This window comes from Gobius niger (assembly GCF_951799975.1).
Source record: "Gobius niger genome assembly, chromosome: 6".
In the NCBI taxonomy this organism is placed as follows: Eukaryota; Metazoa; Chordata; class Actinopteri; order Gobiiformes; family Gobiidae; genus Gobius; species Gobius niger.
The window spans coordinates 4,197,831-4,216,754 of NC_136857.1; the positions used below are offsets into that span (position 1 = coordinate 4,197,831).

General features: G+C 40.1%; 1 protein-coding gene across 1 annotated transcript in view; it reads left to right on the forward strand.

The window, feature by feature from the left end:
• Nucleotides 1–12,374, forward strand: part of pan2 (poly(A) specific ribonuclease subunit PAN2) — a 52,614-nt gene extending 40,240 nt beyond the window's left edge. The window contains exons 17-26 of the mRNA XM_079558793.1: nt 1,963–2,107; nt 2,183–2,320; nt 2,394–2,453; nt 5,910–6,000; nt 6,077–6,234; nt 7,989–8,132; nt 9,332–9,511; nt 10,691–10,784; nt 12,023–12,214; nt 12,280–12,374. Of these exons, the coding sequence (XP_079414919.1) occupies nt 1,963–2,107; nt 2,183–2,320; nt 2,394–2,453; nt 5,910–6,000; nt 6,077–6,234; nt 7,989–8,132; nt 9,332–9,511; nt 10,691–10,784; nt 12,023–12,214; nt 12,280–12,314 (1,237 nt within the window). The 3' untranslated portion in view covers nt 12,315–12,374. The remainder of the gene's footprint in view (nt 1–1,962; nt 2,108–2,182; nt 2,321–2,393; nt 2,454–5,909; nt 6,001–6,076; nt 6,235–7,988; nt 8,133–9,331; nt 9,512–10,690; nt 10,785–12,022; nt 12,215–12,279) is intronic.
• The last annotated feature ends 6,550 nt before the right edge of the window (nt 12,375–18,924 follow it).

Consider the following 18,924-nt stretch of genomic DNA (forward strand, 5'->3'; position numbering starts at 1 on the left):
GAACCTTCTCCACCACTACAACAAAAGACTCCAAGCTGTCGTTGATGTTAAAGGGGGAAATATATGGTATTAGCAACTGGGGTGTGTAAAGTTTTCAACAGGGTTATTTTGGTATTTTATTTTGTTATTGTGATTGGAAACCATGGGAACCACCCCTAAAGGTCAGCACACACTACACGACTTTTATGCCCAATTTCGCTCTAATTCTCAGTCGTGCCGAGTCTTCTCGAGTCGCGTCTAGTCGAAGGCGGTCACACAGAGTCGGGTCGTGTCGTGTGGGCGGTAGAAAGACGCGACTAGACTCCAGTCGTAGGAAATCAAACATGTTTGATTTTTAAGCCTGATTTTGGACACAGGAGAAACGTGGGTGATTTTACCCCAAATGTGAATGACAGAGTGATATAAAGACAGAAAAACACCGCCGCGCCTCCTTTTTTCACTTCTCTGTTGAACCAGCGGCACAAACGACTCATTTCATGGCCACAGCCCCACACACGAAACAGCACAACTTTATATCACCAAAAGTTCACCACAACCACCTTTTCCAGCTACATTTCAACCACGAACAGAGTTTAGCGGCACTTACTGAGTTTGGAGACGAACTGTTCAGCTTCACCTCGCAGCTAACGGCGGCTAGCATCCCCGCTGTCTCCTCCGTCTCCTCCGCTGTCTCCTCCACCTCGAGGCTGAGGTCCGTCTCCTTTTCTTATTAAATCCACTGAAATACGTCCCGCTTCTTCCTGTCACCAACTTTTATCTCCATTTGACAGAACTATAGCCCAGTTGAAGCTCCGTAGTAGCAGTAAGCTAGCGCTGCGGTGTTGTGACATTGTTGACACCGTTGACCAATCGGGACGCACACGTTTTCCCACACACAGGCCTAACTTTGCGGATTTGAGTTCAGTTTTCGAAGCCGGAGGAGAAATGAAGCCGTAGAGACGACAGACGCGCTGTGTTATAAAACATCAGCTGTTCAGAATCGTGTGTCGCTCTTACGATTCTCAGTCGTCATGTGTGAACCCACAGACGTTCTATAATCGCACTGAATCCAGTCGTGTAGTGTGGACCCCCCATTCTATATAAAATCGTTTAAGACTAGAAAAATCGGTAACACTTTACATTACGGGCCGGTAAGTCCTTGGTACTTACAGTGGTAATTGCAGTGGTAATTATACTGGTAATTCTATGTACTTATTGTGGTTCTTACAATAGTACTTATGGTGGTAATTACAGGGGTAATTCTAGGTACTTATCATGGTACTTAAAGGATACTATAGTGAGATTTACAAGGTATGTACTTCTAGATACAGTGGTAACTCTTAGTAATGAAAGTTGTACTTCTTGTTTTCCCTCATGCTGTTTTATGTTGTTTTATAGTCACACAATCCTAGAAATTACGACTGTTTGTAGAAGTACCACATTTACTACTTATGAATTGCTGCTGTAGTATCCTTGAATTACCAATAAGTACCATAGATGTATCACTGAAACTACTAGAAACTATCAATTAAAGTACCAAAGAACATAGAAGTATGACCTTCTTTACTAAGAGTTACCACTGTATCTCAAAGTAATGAGAGATACAGTGGTAACTCTGTACCTCCCAACCCTAACCCTAATTACTAGTAATTATGACTTTTAGTACCACAATAATAACCTAGAGTTATCACTGTAAATACTAGTACTTACCACTGTAAGTACCACTGTAAGTACCACAATAAGTACCAAGAAGAACCACTGTAATTACACTGTAAATACCACTGTCATTACTAGCAATTACCACTATAAGTACCACGGACTTACCGAAAAATCGTGTAGTGTGTGCTGACCTTAACCCTAACCCTAAACCATCAGGGTGTGAAAACTTATCGGCACGACTGTATAAAGTAATGCGTGATGAATGTAAGTTTGTACTGCCTTTGTAAAAGTCTTTGATGAAGTGACCCGTTTGTTGTGGTCCAGTGTGGAGGAGATGTGCAGCATGGAGGGCATCAGCTTCGACACTCGAGCCGAGGACCTGAGGCACGTGTGGATCCCTCTGTCTCTGAAGATGTGCATCAGTAAAACTCAGGGGCTGGAGATCTGCAGCTGGCCCGAGGGAGACGAGGTGCTCTTTTCGTCCACAGTCACGTCTGCGTCACCAAACTGTGTCCAGTGATTTATTAACTGTGAACGTTTGTAGCTGAGTGCGGAGGAGGAGGCCGAGGGAGCGTCTCTGTATGACCTGGTGGTGTCTGTTCCTCACATTCTGGACCTTCGAACGGGAGGGAATCTCGTGGCTCACATCAAAGTGGGAGAAACCTACCATCAGAGAAAAGAGGTTTGTTACTGGACCTTCTTTCCCAAATTCTTTCCCCATTTGTTCTTAATTTCTCACCTGTGTTTGTTTTCAGGGCGTGACTCACCAGCAGTGGTACCTCTTCAACGACTTCCTAATTGAACCTATTGACAAGGTGAAGAAACGATGCACTGTTACTGAATTAAGTTTGCAATGTTAGTGAAATGCATGTACTTCAGAGGGAGCTTGTTTAACCTCTTAACTCCCACCTGAACCGAGAGGATCTTTCTCCTCACGTCATCAGATTTTTTTTCCATCATTTTTTTGTTGGGTATTCAATAGGGGTGTAACGGTACGCTAAAATTGTATTCGGTTCGGTTCACGGTTTTGGAGGGCTCGGTTCGGTTAATTTTCGGTACAAATAAATAAGAACTAACAACATTTTTCTTTTGAAAAGCTGCCAATACACAATAGAATTCTTGCATAAAATAAATAAAAGTGACCCATTTGGGTGATATTTTAAATAAATTGCTCTCTTATAATGAGAGTTACTGTAACTCATGAGAACCATGTGGATTCAACTCAACAAAAAGGCCACAGTGAACGGCTTTTTACTCTCGTCTACTCGCCAAACTACTGTCCGGATACTCTACACTCAACAGACACAGTAAGAAGAGGGTTTAAATGAGAGTGAGGCCCAGAGTCTGCGCAGAGAAAACATGAGAGCTGCGCCCGGGACACGGGGACGTGATGCAGCCGCGGAGGAGCCGCGCATGAGGCGAAGCACCGGGAGACAGACGGCCGAGCGGGACACGAGCGGAGAAGCACTCGCACTATGGAAGAGACAGGGGGAAGGCGGTCGGTCTCTCCTGCTCATTCACTTCACCAGACTACTCCGTTTTGGTGTTATATGTGGCGAAGTAGGCGGAGAGTGAGTGCGCGCTGGAAGAGCCTGTCCCCGTAACAACAACGCGTTGATTAATCAGTGAAACAACACTACGTAGTTTGCGTATAGGAAGAACCGGCTCTGAGCGCTGGTGTAACTTTTTGGCTGAAGTGCGGACGTGATGGGATATTGTAGCGAGGCTCAAGACTTTTAATCAAATACTTAAAGCCAGCGCCTGTAGTTTCTCTCGGCTACTCATGCAGCTTCAATGTACGTCACTCAATAGCGTCCGTGCGGAAACTCGCGTAGGAACTTTGTTCCGCGGCACTTAATATGACGCTAATAATAAATTTACATTATTTAATGAAAATAATACACCGAAACGGTACGCAAGTGGACCGAACCGAACAGGCCGAACCGAACGGTTCAATACATCCCCGTGAACCGTTACACCCCTAGTATTCAACTCATTTTTGTAACTTTTTTGTCATTTTTTTGCCATTTTTTGGTCAAATTTTTGTTTGTTTTTTGTCACATTTTTATCACATTTTTGTCATTTTTTGTCACATTTTTGTCATTTTTTTGTCATTTTTTTGTCAAATTTTTGTCAATTTCTTGTGACATTTTTGTGACATTTTTGCCACTTTTTCATCAATTTTTCGTCACTTTTTTGATCACATTTTTGTCATTTTTTGTCACATTTCTGTCATTTTTTCGTCCATTTTTTATCAATTTTTTGTCATTTTTTGTCATCTTTTTGTCATTTTTTTTGTCATTCTTTTGTCAATTTTTTGTTTGTTTTTTGTCACATTTTTATCACATTTTTGTCATTTTTTGTCACATTTTCATCAATTTTTCGTCACTTTTTTGATCACATTTTTGTCATTTTTTGTTGCATTTCTGTAATTGTTTGGTCAATTTTTTATCAATTTGTTGTCATTTCTTTTGTCACATTTTTGTCACATTTTTGTCACATTTTTGTCATTTTTTTCTTGCATTTTAATTTCTTGTGACATTTTTGCCACTTTTTCATCAATTCTTCGTCACTTTTTTGCCAATGTTTTCTCACTTTTTTGTCACATTTCCATCATTGTTTTCGTCTCAGTTTTGTCGCTATTTTCACACCTTTTTTCCAGAAGCTTTTGCACTGGGGTAAAGCCAAACTGGAGAAAATGTGCTCGGTTCAGGTGGGAGTTAAGGGATTAAAGACAAAAATCAGCAGATTCCAAAACAAAAGAAAAAAGTGCAAGTCTCTTGGCCAGATCTTGTGCCTGGCGCAAGGACAGCGCAAGCTTCAAGCGCTATGGTTATTTTCCATGTGCCTGCGCTACTTATATAAAGAGAAGAGGTCGACTGAGGCGGGTAAAGACACAACGCTTCGATTCAGTTAACTCCGCCCACTCTCTCCGCACATACTTTACCGTAATATAAATAAACAACAATAAGTGAAATTACTTCACGATGCAGTTATAAGGAGTTGACATCTGCAACACAGCTTCATAAATGGCTAACACACATGCTAATATGCTAACACACAAGCTAATATGCTAACACACAAGCTAACACGCGTTTGGACTGACTCACCACTCTGGTCCATCGCTGTTTACATTATGGGACTCGCGTTGGTTATAAAAGTTAATTCACTTTGGTTCTGGCGAAGGTTCATCAAACATCAATCAGTGACAGTCACAGAAAACAATATTTTGGTGAAAGTCGCTGAATCCCGGAGAAAAAAACAACTTCTGACGGGAGTGGCCTCTTCTTTAGGAAGGTTGAATCATAGATATATACTCCTGTCCACGTAGCCAAACGCGCTTCTTTTTCTCCGTGACTTTATCGTTAGGTAAGAATAAAGAACAGGTGTGTCCAGAGGAGGTAACGAGCTCCATCTTCAGCTACAGCGCAAACATGACTGATCTGTTCAGACGCTCAGAGGATGTGTTTGTTTTGGCCACAGCTGACCTGGAAGCACCTCAGGCACATCCTTTCTTTTTCTTTTTCTTTTTCTTTTTTCCTTTTCCTTTATTTATTTATTTCTTACAACAGAAATAATGAAAACGCTGTTTTACAAATTAAAATCAGGCCGTAAGCATAGAATTAAGACATTACATTACAGACGTCGAGCACTTCCGTTCCGCTGTGACGACACAACTGAGCAACTCAGTCGTTCACCAGGAGAGGGCGGAGCCTCAGAGAGCAGGATTCAGGAGGATTACTGAGAGCTGCGTGAATGAAGCCGCAAACCACTCTGGGGGTGTTTTTGATAAGGAAATAGCATAAGAACATGGCTAAAAGCTCCAAAAAGTTGATATTGCATGATATAGGACCTTTAAGTCTGGAGTGGCAAGATCTGAAAGTGCGCTCTTACACTGCACTAAATGTTTACGGTATAGTCGGCGTTTAGAAGTACAAGATTGGACCCTCTATTTCTTATGGTTCCAAGATAAGACGCAAAAGTCGGCAACATGAAATTTATAAAAAAGGTCGAGAAAGTACCAAGTAACAAATAACAAATACCAAAACTGATTCATGGATCTTGATTTTCCTCATTTTGTGCTTTCTCTTTCTCTGTGAGTATTTAGATCTTGCATTGTATTCCACAGCCAAAATGTAAGTCACTCAGGGCTCAACACTGTCAATAGTAAGGACTAATGCTTCCCCTTTGATACCAGCCTCTGTTTAACCATGTGTATTGTGTCGAAACAACTATAAATATTGGATGTCGTGCTCTGTTTCTTCCCCCAGACTGAGGCCGTGCAGTTCGATGTGAGCTGGAAGGTGCCGGGGATTCTGTATTACGCCAAAAGAAACTACCACAGCAAATACGACCCGCGCAGTAAGTCTCCGATCTGCTCGATTCCGAAGAGTTGGACTGACGGTGCATGTTTTGAATTTGCTTCCGTTTCCTTCAGTAAAGAACCCGATCGATGCCAGTGTGCTGCTGACGGAGGCGTCCCTGGCTCGGAAGCAGAGGAAGAGCCACGCCACGTTCATCCCGCTCATGGTCAGCGAGATGCCGCAGGCGGGAGACCTGGTGGGGCTGGACGCGGAGTTTGTCACACTCAACCAGGCACGTACGACCGGGACAGACAGACATTAGTGACTCATTATAATCTAATAAGAAAAAAACATTGTCTAATATGGAATAGTGACAGTTAATTTACCGTAAATTCTCTAATACCTGTATTCCATTAGCGGCCGGGTCTCCGACAGAGGCCGGGTTTGCGGCTGGCGGAGGCAAATTAAAGCCGGTCTCTAAAACAGGCCGGGGCTTTTATTAGAAACTACAGCGGTAGAAATATTCCCCATGTTAGGAATTTGTCTCATACTGGTGTAAATGAAAACTCACGTGCAGGAAGTAACAAACGGGAACCCGGGCCGAGGGGGACGCTGCGGAGGAGCTGATCCGAGCGTAACTTTGACACAGATTTAGCCACTTTTCAAACCTCCAGTGACGATATTTGGAAACAGGGCAACAAATGTTGTGTGACCCTCCAGGGTTTTAATAAAGTCTCCATCGCGTCTTCAAAGCACGTCCAGCTGCTCCGTGTGCAGGTCAGTCCCACGCCTCAAAATAACTCCTCCCATCAGCGCGAGCGTCTCGTCTTCTCTCGGGTCAGTCTCATGATCGATCACAAACACAAACGCTCCGTCTAAACTCGCCTTTTACACAAGATAACAACAAATAATCCGGTCCGTGGTAAAAACGAAACAGAAACCTGCAGTGACACTGATGTCAAAGCTCCGCTAACAGCAACGAAACACTTCCTGTTGTCCCGACAAAAAATAAAAGCGTCAATGTTCCAGCCGCTGTGAGAGGGTTTGAAATGTTTATTAATGAACCTAATATTTTAGGTGCAAATGGACACAAATCTAGTTTTTCTTCATTTTCCTGGTCGTCCCGAGCTTTCGTCCCCAGCCGAGTAACCGACCACTGCTCCTCAGCAGAACCCCCTCCCCACTGATGCCACAGACAGCGTGTGGAGGGGGCGTGTCGGAAAGGCTCAGAGGTTCTTAAAGAGACAGAGGCCTATTTCAAGACATTCACTACAGCCATTTTGAGAGAGACATTTTATACAAGGCAGTTATTCTAATTTACTGCATTTACAGACCAGCAGAAGGTTTGGTCATCATTGTAGCGTGATATAGACTGGTGCTGTGTGAATGAAAAAAGCAGAATACCCCCTCTTTAAAGTGAGTTTTTCTCTTTGTATCTTAGTGAAGGATAACCCTCATCTCCTAACAAATATACTTGTGTAATTCAGGGTGAACTTTATGACTTTCTTGGGCCCGATCTGTCTGCTCCACTGACGTCTGAAGTAGCAGACATTATATTAAAAGACGTCAGTTGTCTTTTTACTACTTCCTTCAGTCGCTGCCGCCTTAAAGTAATAAGATAAGACATCTGGCGTTTGATGGAAAACTGTAAAAAATACCCTTAGAGTGTGTTTACAGTGCCATGTTTGGTTTGATAAGGATTATGGACGTTCATGTCTCTAATTGGGTCCTTATCACTTAGTTATTTGTAAAGCCCCATAAGAGCGACCAAAGCACTTTCCGTAATAAAACCCTGAAATAATCATCTTAGTTAGTGTAATGATAAGAGCAAATACAGATAGATACGCCCGAGAGCAGCAACGTTTAGACATGTTTGTAGAGGCTGAAGCGACTGGATTTGCAGGTTGTTCATGTATTAACCTCTGAACCCCCACCTGAACCGAGAACACTTTGAGATGATGATTGTGTGCAGACGAGGAAGAGCGAACACTGCGGTTTTACTCTTGTTACTAATCTACTTTCCCCTGTGTGATCCTCGTGTGGCAGGAGGAGGCCGAGCTGCGCAGCGACGGCACCAAATCCACCATCAAGCCCAGTCAGATGTCCGTGGCCAGAATCACCTGCGTCCGAGGCCAAGGTCCCAACGAGGGGGTGCCTTTCATCGACGACTACATCTCCACCCAGGAGCAGGTGACGAAGATAATAACCACCATCACAACGGCCCAGGAGATTTATTCATCTGATTTAAAGATCAAGGCCTTTAACCTCTTAACTCCCGCCTGAACCGAGAGGATCTTTTTTACCTCACGTTATCAGATTTTTTTTCCCATCATTTTTTTTGTTGGGTATTCAACTCATTTTTGTTACTAATTTTTTTGTAATTTTTTGTCTTTTTTTTTGGTTCATTTTTTGTCTTTTTTTGACATTTATTTGTCATTTTTTTGTCTTTTTTTGTCATTTTTTTTGGTCATTTTTTTGTTGTTTTTTGTCATTTTTTTGTCTTTTTTGTTGTTGTTTTTTGTCATTTTTTGTCATGTTTTTGTCATGTTTTTGTCTTTTTTTGTCATTTTTTTGTTTTTTTTTTGTCATTTTTTTGTTTTTGTTTTTGGTCATTTTTTGGTCATTTTTTGTCATGTTTTTGTCATTTTTTGTCATTTTTTTGTCTTTTTTTGTCATTTTTTGTTGTTTTTTGTCATTTTTTGGTCATTTTTGGTCATTTTTGGTCATTTTTTTGTCATTTTTTTGTCATTTTTTGTCATTTTGTCGTTTTTTGTAAAAAAAATTTTTTACATTTTTTGTCATTTTTTTGTCATTTTTTGTCATTTTTTTGTCGTTTTTTGTCATTTTGTTGTTGTTTTTTGTCATTTTTTTAAACATTTTTTGTCATTTTTTTGTCATTTTTTTGTCATTTTTGGTCAATTTTTTGGTCAAACCTTTCTCACTTTTTGTCAAATTTTCATCATCAACAGAAACAACAGTTTGACACTTGGATTTTTGTGACAGTGATTTTCTTTACAGTCCATTTATATATCGCACGTTCAAAAACAGGTCTTATTTTTGAGATTTTGTGCTCTTAAAAAGGTCTTAAAAAGTCTTAAATTTGACTTGTCCAACTCTGCAGATACCCTGTTAAGTCATTAAATGAAACGCATTACATCTGATTCAAACTGGCATTAAAAACATATATTTTTTCAAATACATTTTTTTCTTTATAGACAGAACCCACAATAATGAGATGGTTCAACAATTTTTACTGCATTTTTGCTACATTTGTCCAAACTCTGGTCTTCAGCTGCAGTTCTGACTGAAAGCTTAGACTGTTTTGTGCTGAAAGCTCGTCTGCTGTGTCCAGTTCGGTCCTGAGTTTCAGACTTGACTTGTTGTCGCAGGTGGTCGACTATCTGACGCAGTATTCTGGCATCAAACCCGGAGACCTGGACGCCAAGATCTCGTCCAAACACCTGACGACGCTCAAATCCACGTACCTCAAACTCCGCTTCCTCATCGACACCGGCGTCCGCTTCGTCGGCCACGGGCTGCAGAAGGACTTCCGGGTCATCAATTTATTTGTGAGTTTGAAAACATGATTTGAATCTGATTTGACCCCAGTTCATAATGTTCATAAAGGCAAGTTTATTTGTAGAGCACAATTCATACACAAGGCCATTCAAAGTGCTTCACAGTTGCATAAATATAAGAAAACAAATACAATCAATAAAAAAATCAACATAGAATTAATCAATTACAGTAAGAAGCAAGAGTGCAGATAAAATACTTTGTTATTTGCATTTTTAAGTCTTGTTTTGACTCGCTCTGTCTTGACACTATTTTTTCTTGCTCGTTCACACAAAGTTACCAAACCTCTGTTTTGTCGCTCCTTCTCCTCTGGACGTCAACATAAAATTAATCAATTACAGTAAAAGGCAAGAGTGCAGATAAAATACTTTCAGTCATATGCTCGAGTAAATAGAACTGTTTTCAGCCTGGATTTGAACATTGTCAGAGTCGAGGCCTGTCTCACATCCTCATGAAGACTGATCCAGACTTTAGCTGCATGAAACTGCACTGCAAAAAGTAATTAACTAGATCAGTATAAACATCTCAATTTGAGCATAATAATCCAAATTTTAGTTGTTTTGTCTAGTAAAGAAGTTCTTGGGTTTTTGTCCTAGAGTTTTGTCCTAGATTATTTCACTTGTTCTGAGATGTTTCTGACTCGTTTCGATACATTTCGTCCTTATTTCAGGTCATTTTCTTTGCCAATGGGGAAAGAAAATTGGTCTTGTCTCATTGGCAATTTTACTTTCTTATTTCAAGCGAGATTTACTCTAGAACTGGTCTGAAATGTCCTCAAACAAGCAAAGTAAACTTGGTCCGATCAGGAAAAGTGTCTAAATGAGTGAAAACCGCTCAAAACAAGAAACATTTCCTCAATTCAAGTCATTTAAGCCAATGCTTGACATTTACTTTTTGCAGTGTGAAACGCAGCCTCACCGTGTTTAGTCCTGACTCTGGGAACCACCAGGAGACCCCTCAGGGCCCGAGATGGTTCATACGGCTCTAACATGTCAGAGATGGACTTTGGAGCTAAACCATGAAAAGACTTGTAACAAGCAGAGCTGTTTTAAAGTCTATTCTCTGAGTGAAGCCAGTGCAGAGACCGGAGCACTGGACTAATATGGTCGTATTTCCTGGTTCTTGTCAGGACTAAAGTGGTTTGTTGTGTGTTTTTTGTTGTTCATGTGCAGGTTCTGAAGGACCAAGTGGTTGACACGGTCCACTTGTTCCATTTGCCCCGAAAGAGGATGATTTCTCTCAGGTTTCTCGCCTGGTACTTTCTCGGTAAGTTACGGTTTATTCGCCCTCTGGATTCATGAGGTGCAGAAATCTATATTGAAAAGACTATTTTTGAACATTGTAAATGCTTTTTCTTTTGCATTTACTTCTTTTTAATATTCAGGATTATTCTGAACTCAAATATTACACTTTTTACAGTGTGTTCTGTGTTGGATAAGGTTAAAGCAACACAGCAAAAACATTTCACCCAATAAATGGAATCAAATGTGTCTTTGTTGTGAGCGCATCACTTACTAAGACCTGATTGTAACTTAATTGGGAGCGGGACGTCTCCAGCTTGTCTCCATGGAGATATTTAAAGGAACAGGCCACCGTTTTTACATACTGAGATATGTTCTTACCTGAGCTTTGACGAGTTCTTTAGGACCTGTCTGATCTTCACCCGTGCCTTCAGTCACGTAAACACAGCGCAGACGGCGTTAGCATTTAGCCTCTCCCTCTCTCCTCTATAGCTCCAAAACAGGTCAAGATAGAAGCTACCAAGCTCTTCCACGTTTTCCCTATTTAAATATGGTTACGTGAAGTGTTCCACTACAAAGTATAATTACACAAAATTAAACAATGTGGATTTTCTAAGCGGATAAAAGGGGGAACTATATTGTAAGGCGTAATAATACCAGGAGAAGTTTGGCATCCGCACAGTAAAGTGAAGATTACTGCGCAGATTTCGAGCTACTCCTGGTATTATTACGCCTTACAATATAGTTCCCCCTTTTATCCGCTTAGAAAATCCACATTGTCTCCGAGTTTGGTCTTTATCACAGAAATACTTTATTCCCGGAGTTAGCAAACTTTTAGCAGATGTCGTCACTCAATCTGCTGGTGTTCGGACACCGGGCTCTGACCTGCTTTCGGCGTCTCTGAGCTCACGCTGGGGTGACTTTTTTTTTTTTTTCTTTTTTTGTGATGATCGTAACGCCTGTAAAAGTGCCAAAACAGTCGTTCTGTTTCATAAAATAAACGTTTGTAACAATAAATAAATTCAGATAAAATTTTTTATAAAAAACATATCTGCAGCGCGCGTGACGTCACACAGCGCGGAGAAAGTCGTGGCTTGTGTCCGAATCGCCAACAGAATCAGTGGCTATATAGTCGACTATATAGTGCGGGCCTGTGAAGTGAATGAGGGGTTAGGGACGAGGGTGGACATTCGGATACAGCCTTAATCTCTATAGAAGCCAGACTAAAGTGACTCCTCCTCGTCTGTCTATCGTTTCCCTCAGACCTCAGCATCCAGGGAGAGACTCACGACAGCATCGAGGACGCCCGCACCGCCCTGCAGCTCTACAGGAAGTACCTGGAGCTGAGCCACGGCGGCGGCTCCGACGACGTGCGCAAGATCCTGAAGGGCCTGTACGAGAAAGGGCGGCAGCTGGACTGGAAGGTCCCGGAGTCCGAGGCCGGAGAGGGCCAGGGTACGACCCCGGTACAGACGACCGCGCTCGCAGGAAGCGGTAAAAGCATGTCCTTTGTCCCACAGGTGCTGCAGTGTTTCCCTCCGTGATGGGCCTGTGAAGAGGGACGTGCTGGAGGAGGCTCTGCGCGGCGGTCACACTCTCCCATCGCCAGTACAAGGAAAGGCCCTGCACCTGATTAACCTCCACCTGCACCGAGCACATTTACTGCAGTTCGGCTTTACCCAAATCTGAGAGTTTCTTTAAAAAAGTGACAAAAAGAGAGACAAAAACGGGTCAGAAAAGCAACAATAACACAAAGGAAAAGTGAGAAAAATATCCAACTAAAGAGCGACGAAAGAGCATCAAAAAAATAACAAAAAAGTGAGGGTAAAAGGAAGAAATATATATTAAAAAAGAAACATAAAAGAGTGACGTTAAAGGGACAACATGGAGTTTAAATGTTCTACATGTTCCAACAATGTCCTAACGCAGGGGGAGGCAAGTTCGATTTTCTTTATTGTAAAGAGACCGAGGGCCGAAAGCCGCTGATTATTATGATTATTAGCCCAAAGTAAAGCACAACACTGGAAACATGACTTATCTTAAATGAGATAAATGACTTAAACTTGCCTGAATTAAAGTTCTTCTATGTTGAATTTGAATCGGTTTGAATTAATCCAAGACACAAATGCTAAAGCGCGAGAATAAAAAAAGAGAATAACAACTACTAGAGGTTTTATCTCGTTTAAAACCAGACCAAATCTACTCAAACTTTAGATTTAATCTCTTAATTCAAGTAGATTTATGTCATTTCTTCCTTTAAACGATTATTGTTTTTCCAGTGCACTTCCTTCAAATGCCAGTGTTGTACATAATATATGACCTAATCAGGTGTATTGACAGTATTTCTACCTTTTTTTCCTCCCATTTAACTCTAATAATGTTAAAAGTACTCTCTGATTTGTGGAAAAATGTTTCTCAAAATCATCTTGAGGGCCAGAGTTGCTGTGCTGGAGGGCCGGATTTGGCCCCCGGGCCGGACGTTGCCGACCCCTGACCTCATGTGTAGACTGAGCTCAGACCTGTTCACCACAACTGCCTCTAAAATCTTGCTCTGTCGCTCAAAACGGTGTTACTTCGGGTCTGAAGTGCCGTCATGCACGAGCTTAACATAGAAGCTGCAGTTACGCGTATGACCTGAGGTGGCAGCAGTGAGTATAACATGGCTAACTTGCACCTAGCCCCTTTAAAGCAATAATAAGTGACAAAATGGGACAAAAAAGTTAAGTTTTCAAGGTCTTAGCTTTCAAATGAGGCTTTACTCTTTAGTCTATAGGCTATACATTTCAGTCTCCAGTCTGGCGTTACTCAAATCTGTAATGTTACACCTATAACACTTCATTTGAAAGCTAAGACCTTGAAAACTGATCTAGAAGGATGTTTTTTCTCACTTTTTTGACGCTGCTTTTTGCCACATTTTCCATCTGTTTTTTGTCACTTCTCTGTCGCTCTTTTGTGGCTTTTTTCCTCCTCGTTTTCGTCCCATTTTTGCGAACACTTTTTTCAAGAAGCTTTTAGATTCGGGTAAAGCCAAACTGAGCACATTTTCTCCAGTTTGGCTTTACCCCAATCCAAAAGCTTCTGGAAAAAAGGTGGAAAAATAGCGACAGAACTGAGACGAAAACAATGATGGAAATGTGACAAAAAAGTGAGAAAAAACTGATGAAAAAGTGACAAAAAAAATGGACAAAAATTTGACAAAAAAGTCACGAAAATTAGACAAAAATGAGATGACTGAAGTGTGATGAAAAAATGACGAAAAATTGATGAAAAAATGACCAAAATGTGACTAAAAAATGGCACTTTGGCTTTTTTGTTGCTTTTTTACATTGCTTTGTTGTTGTGTTTTCATCTCTTGTCACGTTTTGTTGTGTTTTCGTCACGTTTTTTTTGGGTCACACTTTTGTCCTGTTTTCATCCTCATTTTCGGCTATTTCAATGCTTTTCTTTTAAGTTTTTAGATTTGGGTAAAGCTCAGTTGAGGCCAGCCCGGTGGCCCGAGAGCCAGTGGCCCTTCTGTGCTCTTCCAGAATGGACACATGGCCAGTCCGCCCCTGACGACACATTAATGTGCGTTTTCGTCGACTTTTTGCCACATTTTCCACCCGTTTTTTGTCACTTTTCTGTCGCTCTTTTGTGGCTTTTTCCTCCTCGTTTTCGTCCCATTTTTGCCACTTTTTTCAAGAAGTTTTTAGATTCGGGTAAAGCCAAACTGTAGAAAACGTGCTCGAGGTCAAGACATTAAATTACAAACAATAGAAGAGGAAGCAAAGCAAATTCAACTCATTCCTGACTTTCATTACTGATTTTTATACCATTCCAAATCTCCGTTACAGGAACATTTCACTTTTCTAAGTCACAGAAATGCAAGAAAACTCGCCCTTTAACTCCACAGTAATGATACAAATGCTTTATATTCGATGCTCAGTGTTTTTCCCACAATCCAGTGCAGGGCCTTTGATCATCCGCCACATATCGACTGGATCCGAGGTGTTCGTTCTGTTTTCTCTTGAATGTACAGTTTATACAGGAAGTTGGATCGTGCTCATTGAACATTTTGCTGTTTTTTAATAGTATTTTCTATAATGTTTTTGTGGTTGAAATGACTGTAAAATGATGTAAAACAAATAAAATGTCTCTTTTTTTTTCCACTTTCCAGCTGCTCGTTGTTGTTTTTTAAAGAGAAGCTGTAAAGAGTTCTGTACCAGCGGTGATTCCTGGAGACGTACGGTTTGTGTCATCAACAGAATGTACTTTAATGTGATGTCTGACGCTAAACACAGGTCTGCCTCAAGGGTGCGTATTATCGCCCTTATTATTGTCAATGTTCACAAATGAAATCAGATATGACACAAACCTTAAGGCGAGACACTGCAGGTGAATAGGAAAAAAATGTATATTTACAGATATCAATTTGAAACTGTTGCTGTCGATCACTGGCATAAATGTGAGAAAAAAATACATGGCAAGTTTTCTGTCATTTTATCTTTTCATATAAGAACAAGGTGTTTTATGCCTAAAAATGCCCCAAATTTCCCGACTTTTCGACAACGAAATCTGAATAATGGATAGAGCTACATTCAAATTTATGGTTTCATTTTATGGATAAATGAGTTGCCAAGACTTTTTCAGAGGGGATTTTGGATTTCTTGTTTAGTTTTAAAATAAGCTGTTTTTTTAGTGGAAAAATGTGTAAAAATGTAATTTTCGCTTTATTTTTTGACATTCAAAACTCAATAAATGGGGCTTAAGGGATTAAATAATAAAAAATCCCTCTGAAAAAATCTTCCAAATCTTGTTCAGTCCGAGGCTGGAAAATGTGAAGTCTTTAGATCCGACTGACGTGGACATAGTGTCGCCACAATGACAGAAAAATGTGTTTTGAGAAAAAGGCCCTTGAAATTGTGTTCTCTCATATAAGTCTATGGGGGAACATTGAATCAGCGCAATATTTAAACATGTTATTGTGAAGATTAGGCATATTTTCTGTTTCCGGGTGAAAGCTTATATGTTCAGAGACCAATTTAGCCCAAAACCTGAAAACTGAAAAAAATTGAGTTTTGCCTGTAGTGTCTCCCCTTAATCAAACATGCAGATGACCTGGCATTGGTCGCACGTCTCACCAACATTGACTCGGTGGCTCACGATGTAAACTCGACAGTCGAGCTTATGAAATGGTTCCGGGACAGTAACCTTCAACTTAACGTAAATAAGACAAAAGAAATGTGCTTCAGCGACAAAAGGAAACTGCTCGAACCACTTCAGTTAAACGGACATGATGTAGAGTTACTCATTCAAATATCCAGGAACAATTTTGGACAATTCTTCCACATTTAACGAACATGTTGACTGTGTTTACAAGAAAGCTCAGCAAAGGCTTTTCCTGCGGCGTCGCTGAGAGGGTTTGAAGTCAGTGACCAAATCTTATCAAGGGTTTATCAGTGTTTAATTGAGAGCGTACTGATATTTAACATAGTCTCTTGGTTTGGTCATTGTCAAAAACAAAGCTAAACTTGGCAGAGTTGTTAAACAGGGCAGGAAAATAACAAGAACAAACCAGTTTATCTCAGCATTATAGTAAAGCAGTGCGTCGTGTCTGTATTAAGATCACAGATGACGACAGCCACCCATTGTCCCGTCACTTTGAGCTCCTTCCATCAGGGCAGAGATACAGACTTCCTTGTGCCAAGAAAAATGTGTACAGGAATTCTTTTGTTCCCTTTGCCATCAAGGAGCTGAATAAGTTGTAAGTATTAATGTCGTTCAGCCAGTCTGTTCCTTTTTCCTTTCCTTTAATGAAGTGAACCTGCTGCTGCTGTGGCTGCAGTGAACTGATTTTATTATGAACTGATTTTATTATGAACTGATTTTATTATGTACATCAGTGGTTCTCAACCTTTTAGAGCCGCGACCCCCATTATAACAGTTAATTAGGATCGTGACCCCCACCCGGGTCAGACCATGGGAAAAACAGGGACATTAACCCCTTAACTCCCACCTGAACTGAGCACCTTTTCTCCAGTTTGGCTTTACCCCAATCCAAAAGCTTCTGTGAAAATATCGACAGAACTGAGATGAACACAAAAAAGTGACCAAAATGTGACAAAAAATGACAAAAATTGGATTAAAAATTTGATCAAAAAATTACAAAAATGTGATAAAAATTTGACAAAAAAATTATGAGAAAGTTACAAAAATGAGTTTAATACCCAACAAAAAAATGATGGAAAAAAATCTGATGACGTGAGGAAAAAGATCCTCTCGGTTCAGGCGGGAGTTAAGAGGTTAACCTAAAAAACTCTTAAAAAAACAAAGAAAAAACAATGGCTAAAACAAAAATGAATTAAATTTAGAACGAATAATGGCACCCTGGTAAAATAGCATGTACGCTACGACACCATAATAATAATATTAAAATATATATTTTATCTATATGCTCTGGCGACCCCCCAGTGGGTCCCGACCCCCAGGTTGAGAAGCCATGATGTACATTGCTGGACAAATGTATTAGAATGTCTGAGCGAGACAAAGGCACATTTCTGCCATCATTGTGCATGGTAGACAATAAAGTTTTTTTTAATTATTTTCTATACATAGACTAAAGGGGGTGTAAAGTTCAGTCTGGACAGGAGAGGGCAGCACTGAGGCCGATATCTATGTGCACCGTGTCACCAAATGTCAGATTAGTTTATTATAGTTTGTGGAAACATGTTCTACAATGTATTGAGAGAAACTGCAGGTTTTGGGACAGTTTACTCTCAATATATAAACGTTCACCTGGAAGTTCATTGATTAATCTTTCTAATTCAGCAGCACCGAATATGTCCGGTCTTGTTCTTTGAAGGTTTGATCAGGGGTTTTCAGTATCATATTCTTTCTTTTTCATTAATAACGTGTTTATTCAAAAGCCAAATATATATATTATATTTTATCCCATTATCCCTGTAGCAAATACATCAGCAAGAAAAACAACACAAATTTAAACCTGGCTCTAACTTTTATCATTTGGCCATTTACGATAAAGGCACATTGGACTTTTTACACATACAATTTAATTGTGCTTTTGAAGCCTGTGTTAACAAGTTTCTCAAAGTGCCACTTATGATGTACACTTATGATCACCGATGTTCATTTTGACTTTTTTTTTTATTTAGTTTTAGTCTTTTGAACAAAATGTAATTCAGTTTTAGAGCAGTTTTTTTAAAAAAATCTTCAATTTTAGACCAGTTTTAGTCGAGTAAAATTAAAACAACTTTAGTCGACTTTGCATTGATAATATTCATTATAATCATGTTTAATGTTGTTCCTCTGCTTCATGGAGCTGCTCCACATGAACAAAGCTCAGAGCTGATCCTTTGGCAGAGAATTTACATGATCTGAGGCTCTTTCAGACGCTCAATAGAAGTTTGGATGATTTTAGTCTCTCCTTTTCATTTTTATTTAGTCTTATTTTAGTCGACTAAAATATCTGGACATTTTAGTCACAGTTTTAGTCTCATGAGAAACTTTAGTCAGCGCTTCATTTATAAATGAGTATTTTCAGGAACACTTTTGCTTTGATGTGATGGATTCTCACTCGCACTCATTCACATTCTCATTAAACACATTATATCAGATCAAATCTTTGCCAATCTTTGATCCTAAATATTTCCCGGATCTTTTACCCTGAAAAACTGAAAATTGGGGAAATGTGTTTCCCCAAACGGGGGATCAAAGTAAGCACTGGTTTTAGTCGGCAAAAACATCACTTTGACTGAAAGTTAGACTAAACAGTTTAGTCGACAACACCACGCTCGGTGATGGTTAGCTACAACTGTAGCCACAGCCGCCCTTGGAGTAGACTAACAGAAACTAACAGATACAACATATTTGAATTTAGTTTGTCGTCTTTTCACAAAAAATCAATTTAATTAGTCAAATAATTCTCTTTAATTTTGTCTTAAAAGCTGTAACTTTGGTCTCACAGGCCTATGTGACACATGCATGATGATTCCACAGCTCGGAGAGAGCAGGAACATCTGTTACAGCTGCTGATCCGATTGAGCTAAAGAGCTCATCTTGGGCTTAATGTGAAGCTAATGAGTTGGGGCAGTTTTCTATTTACATTTGAAAGGGTAAAGATAAACACAAAAGACAATAATGCACTCATTTGTGGTTATTAGTAGTAG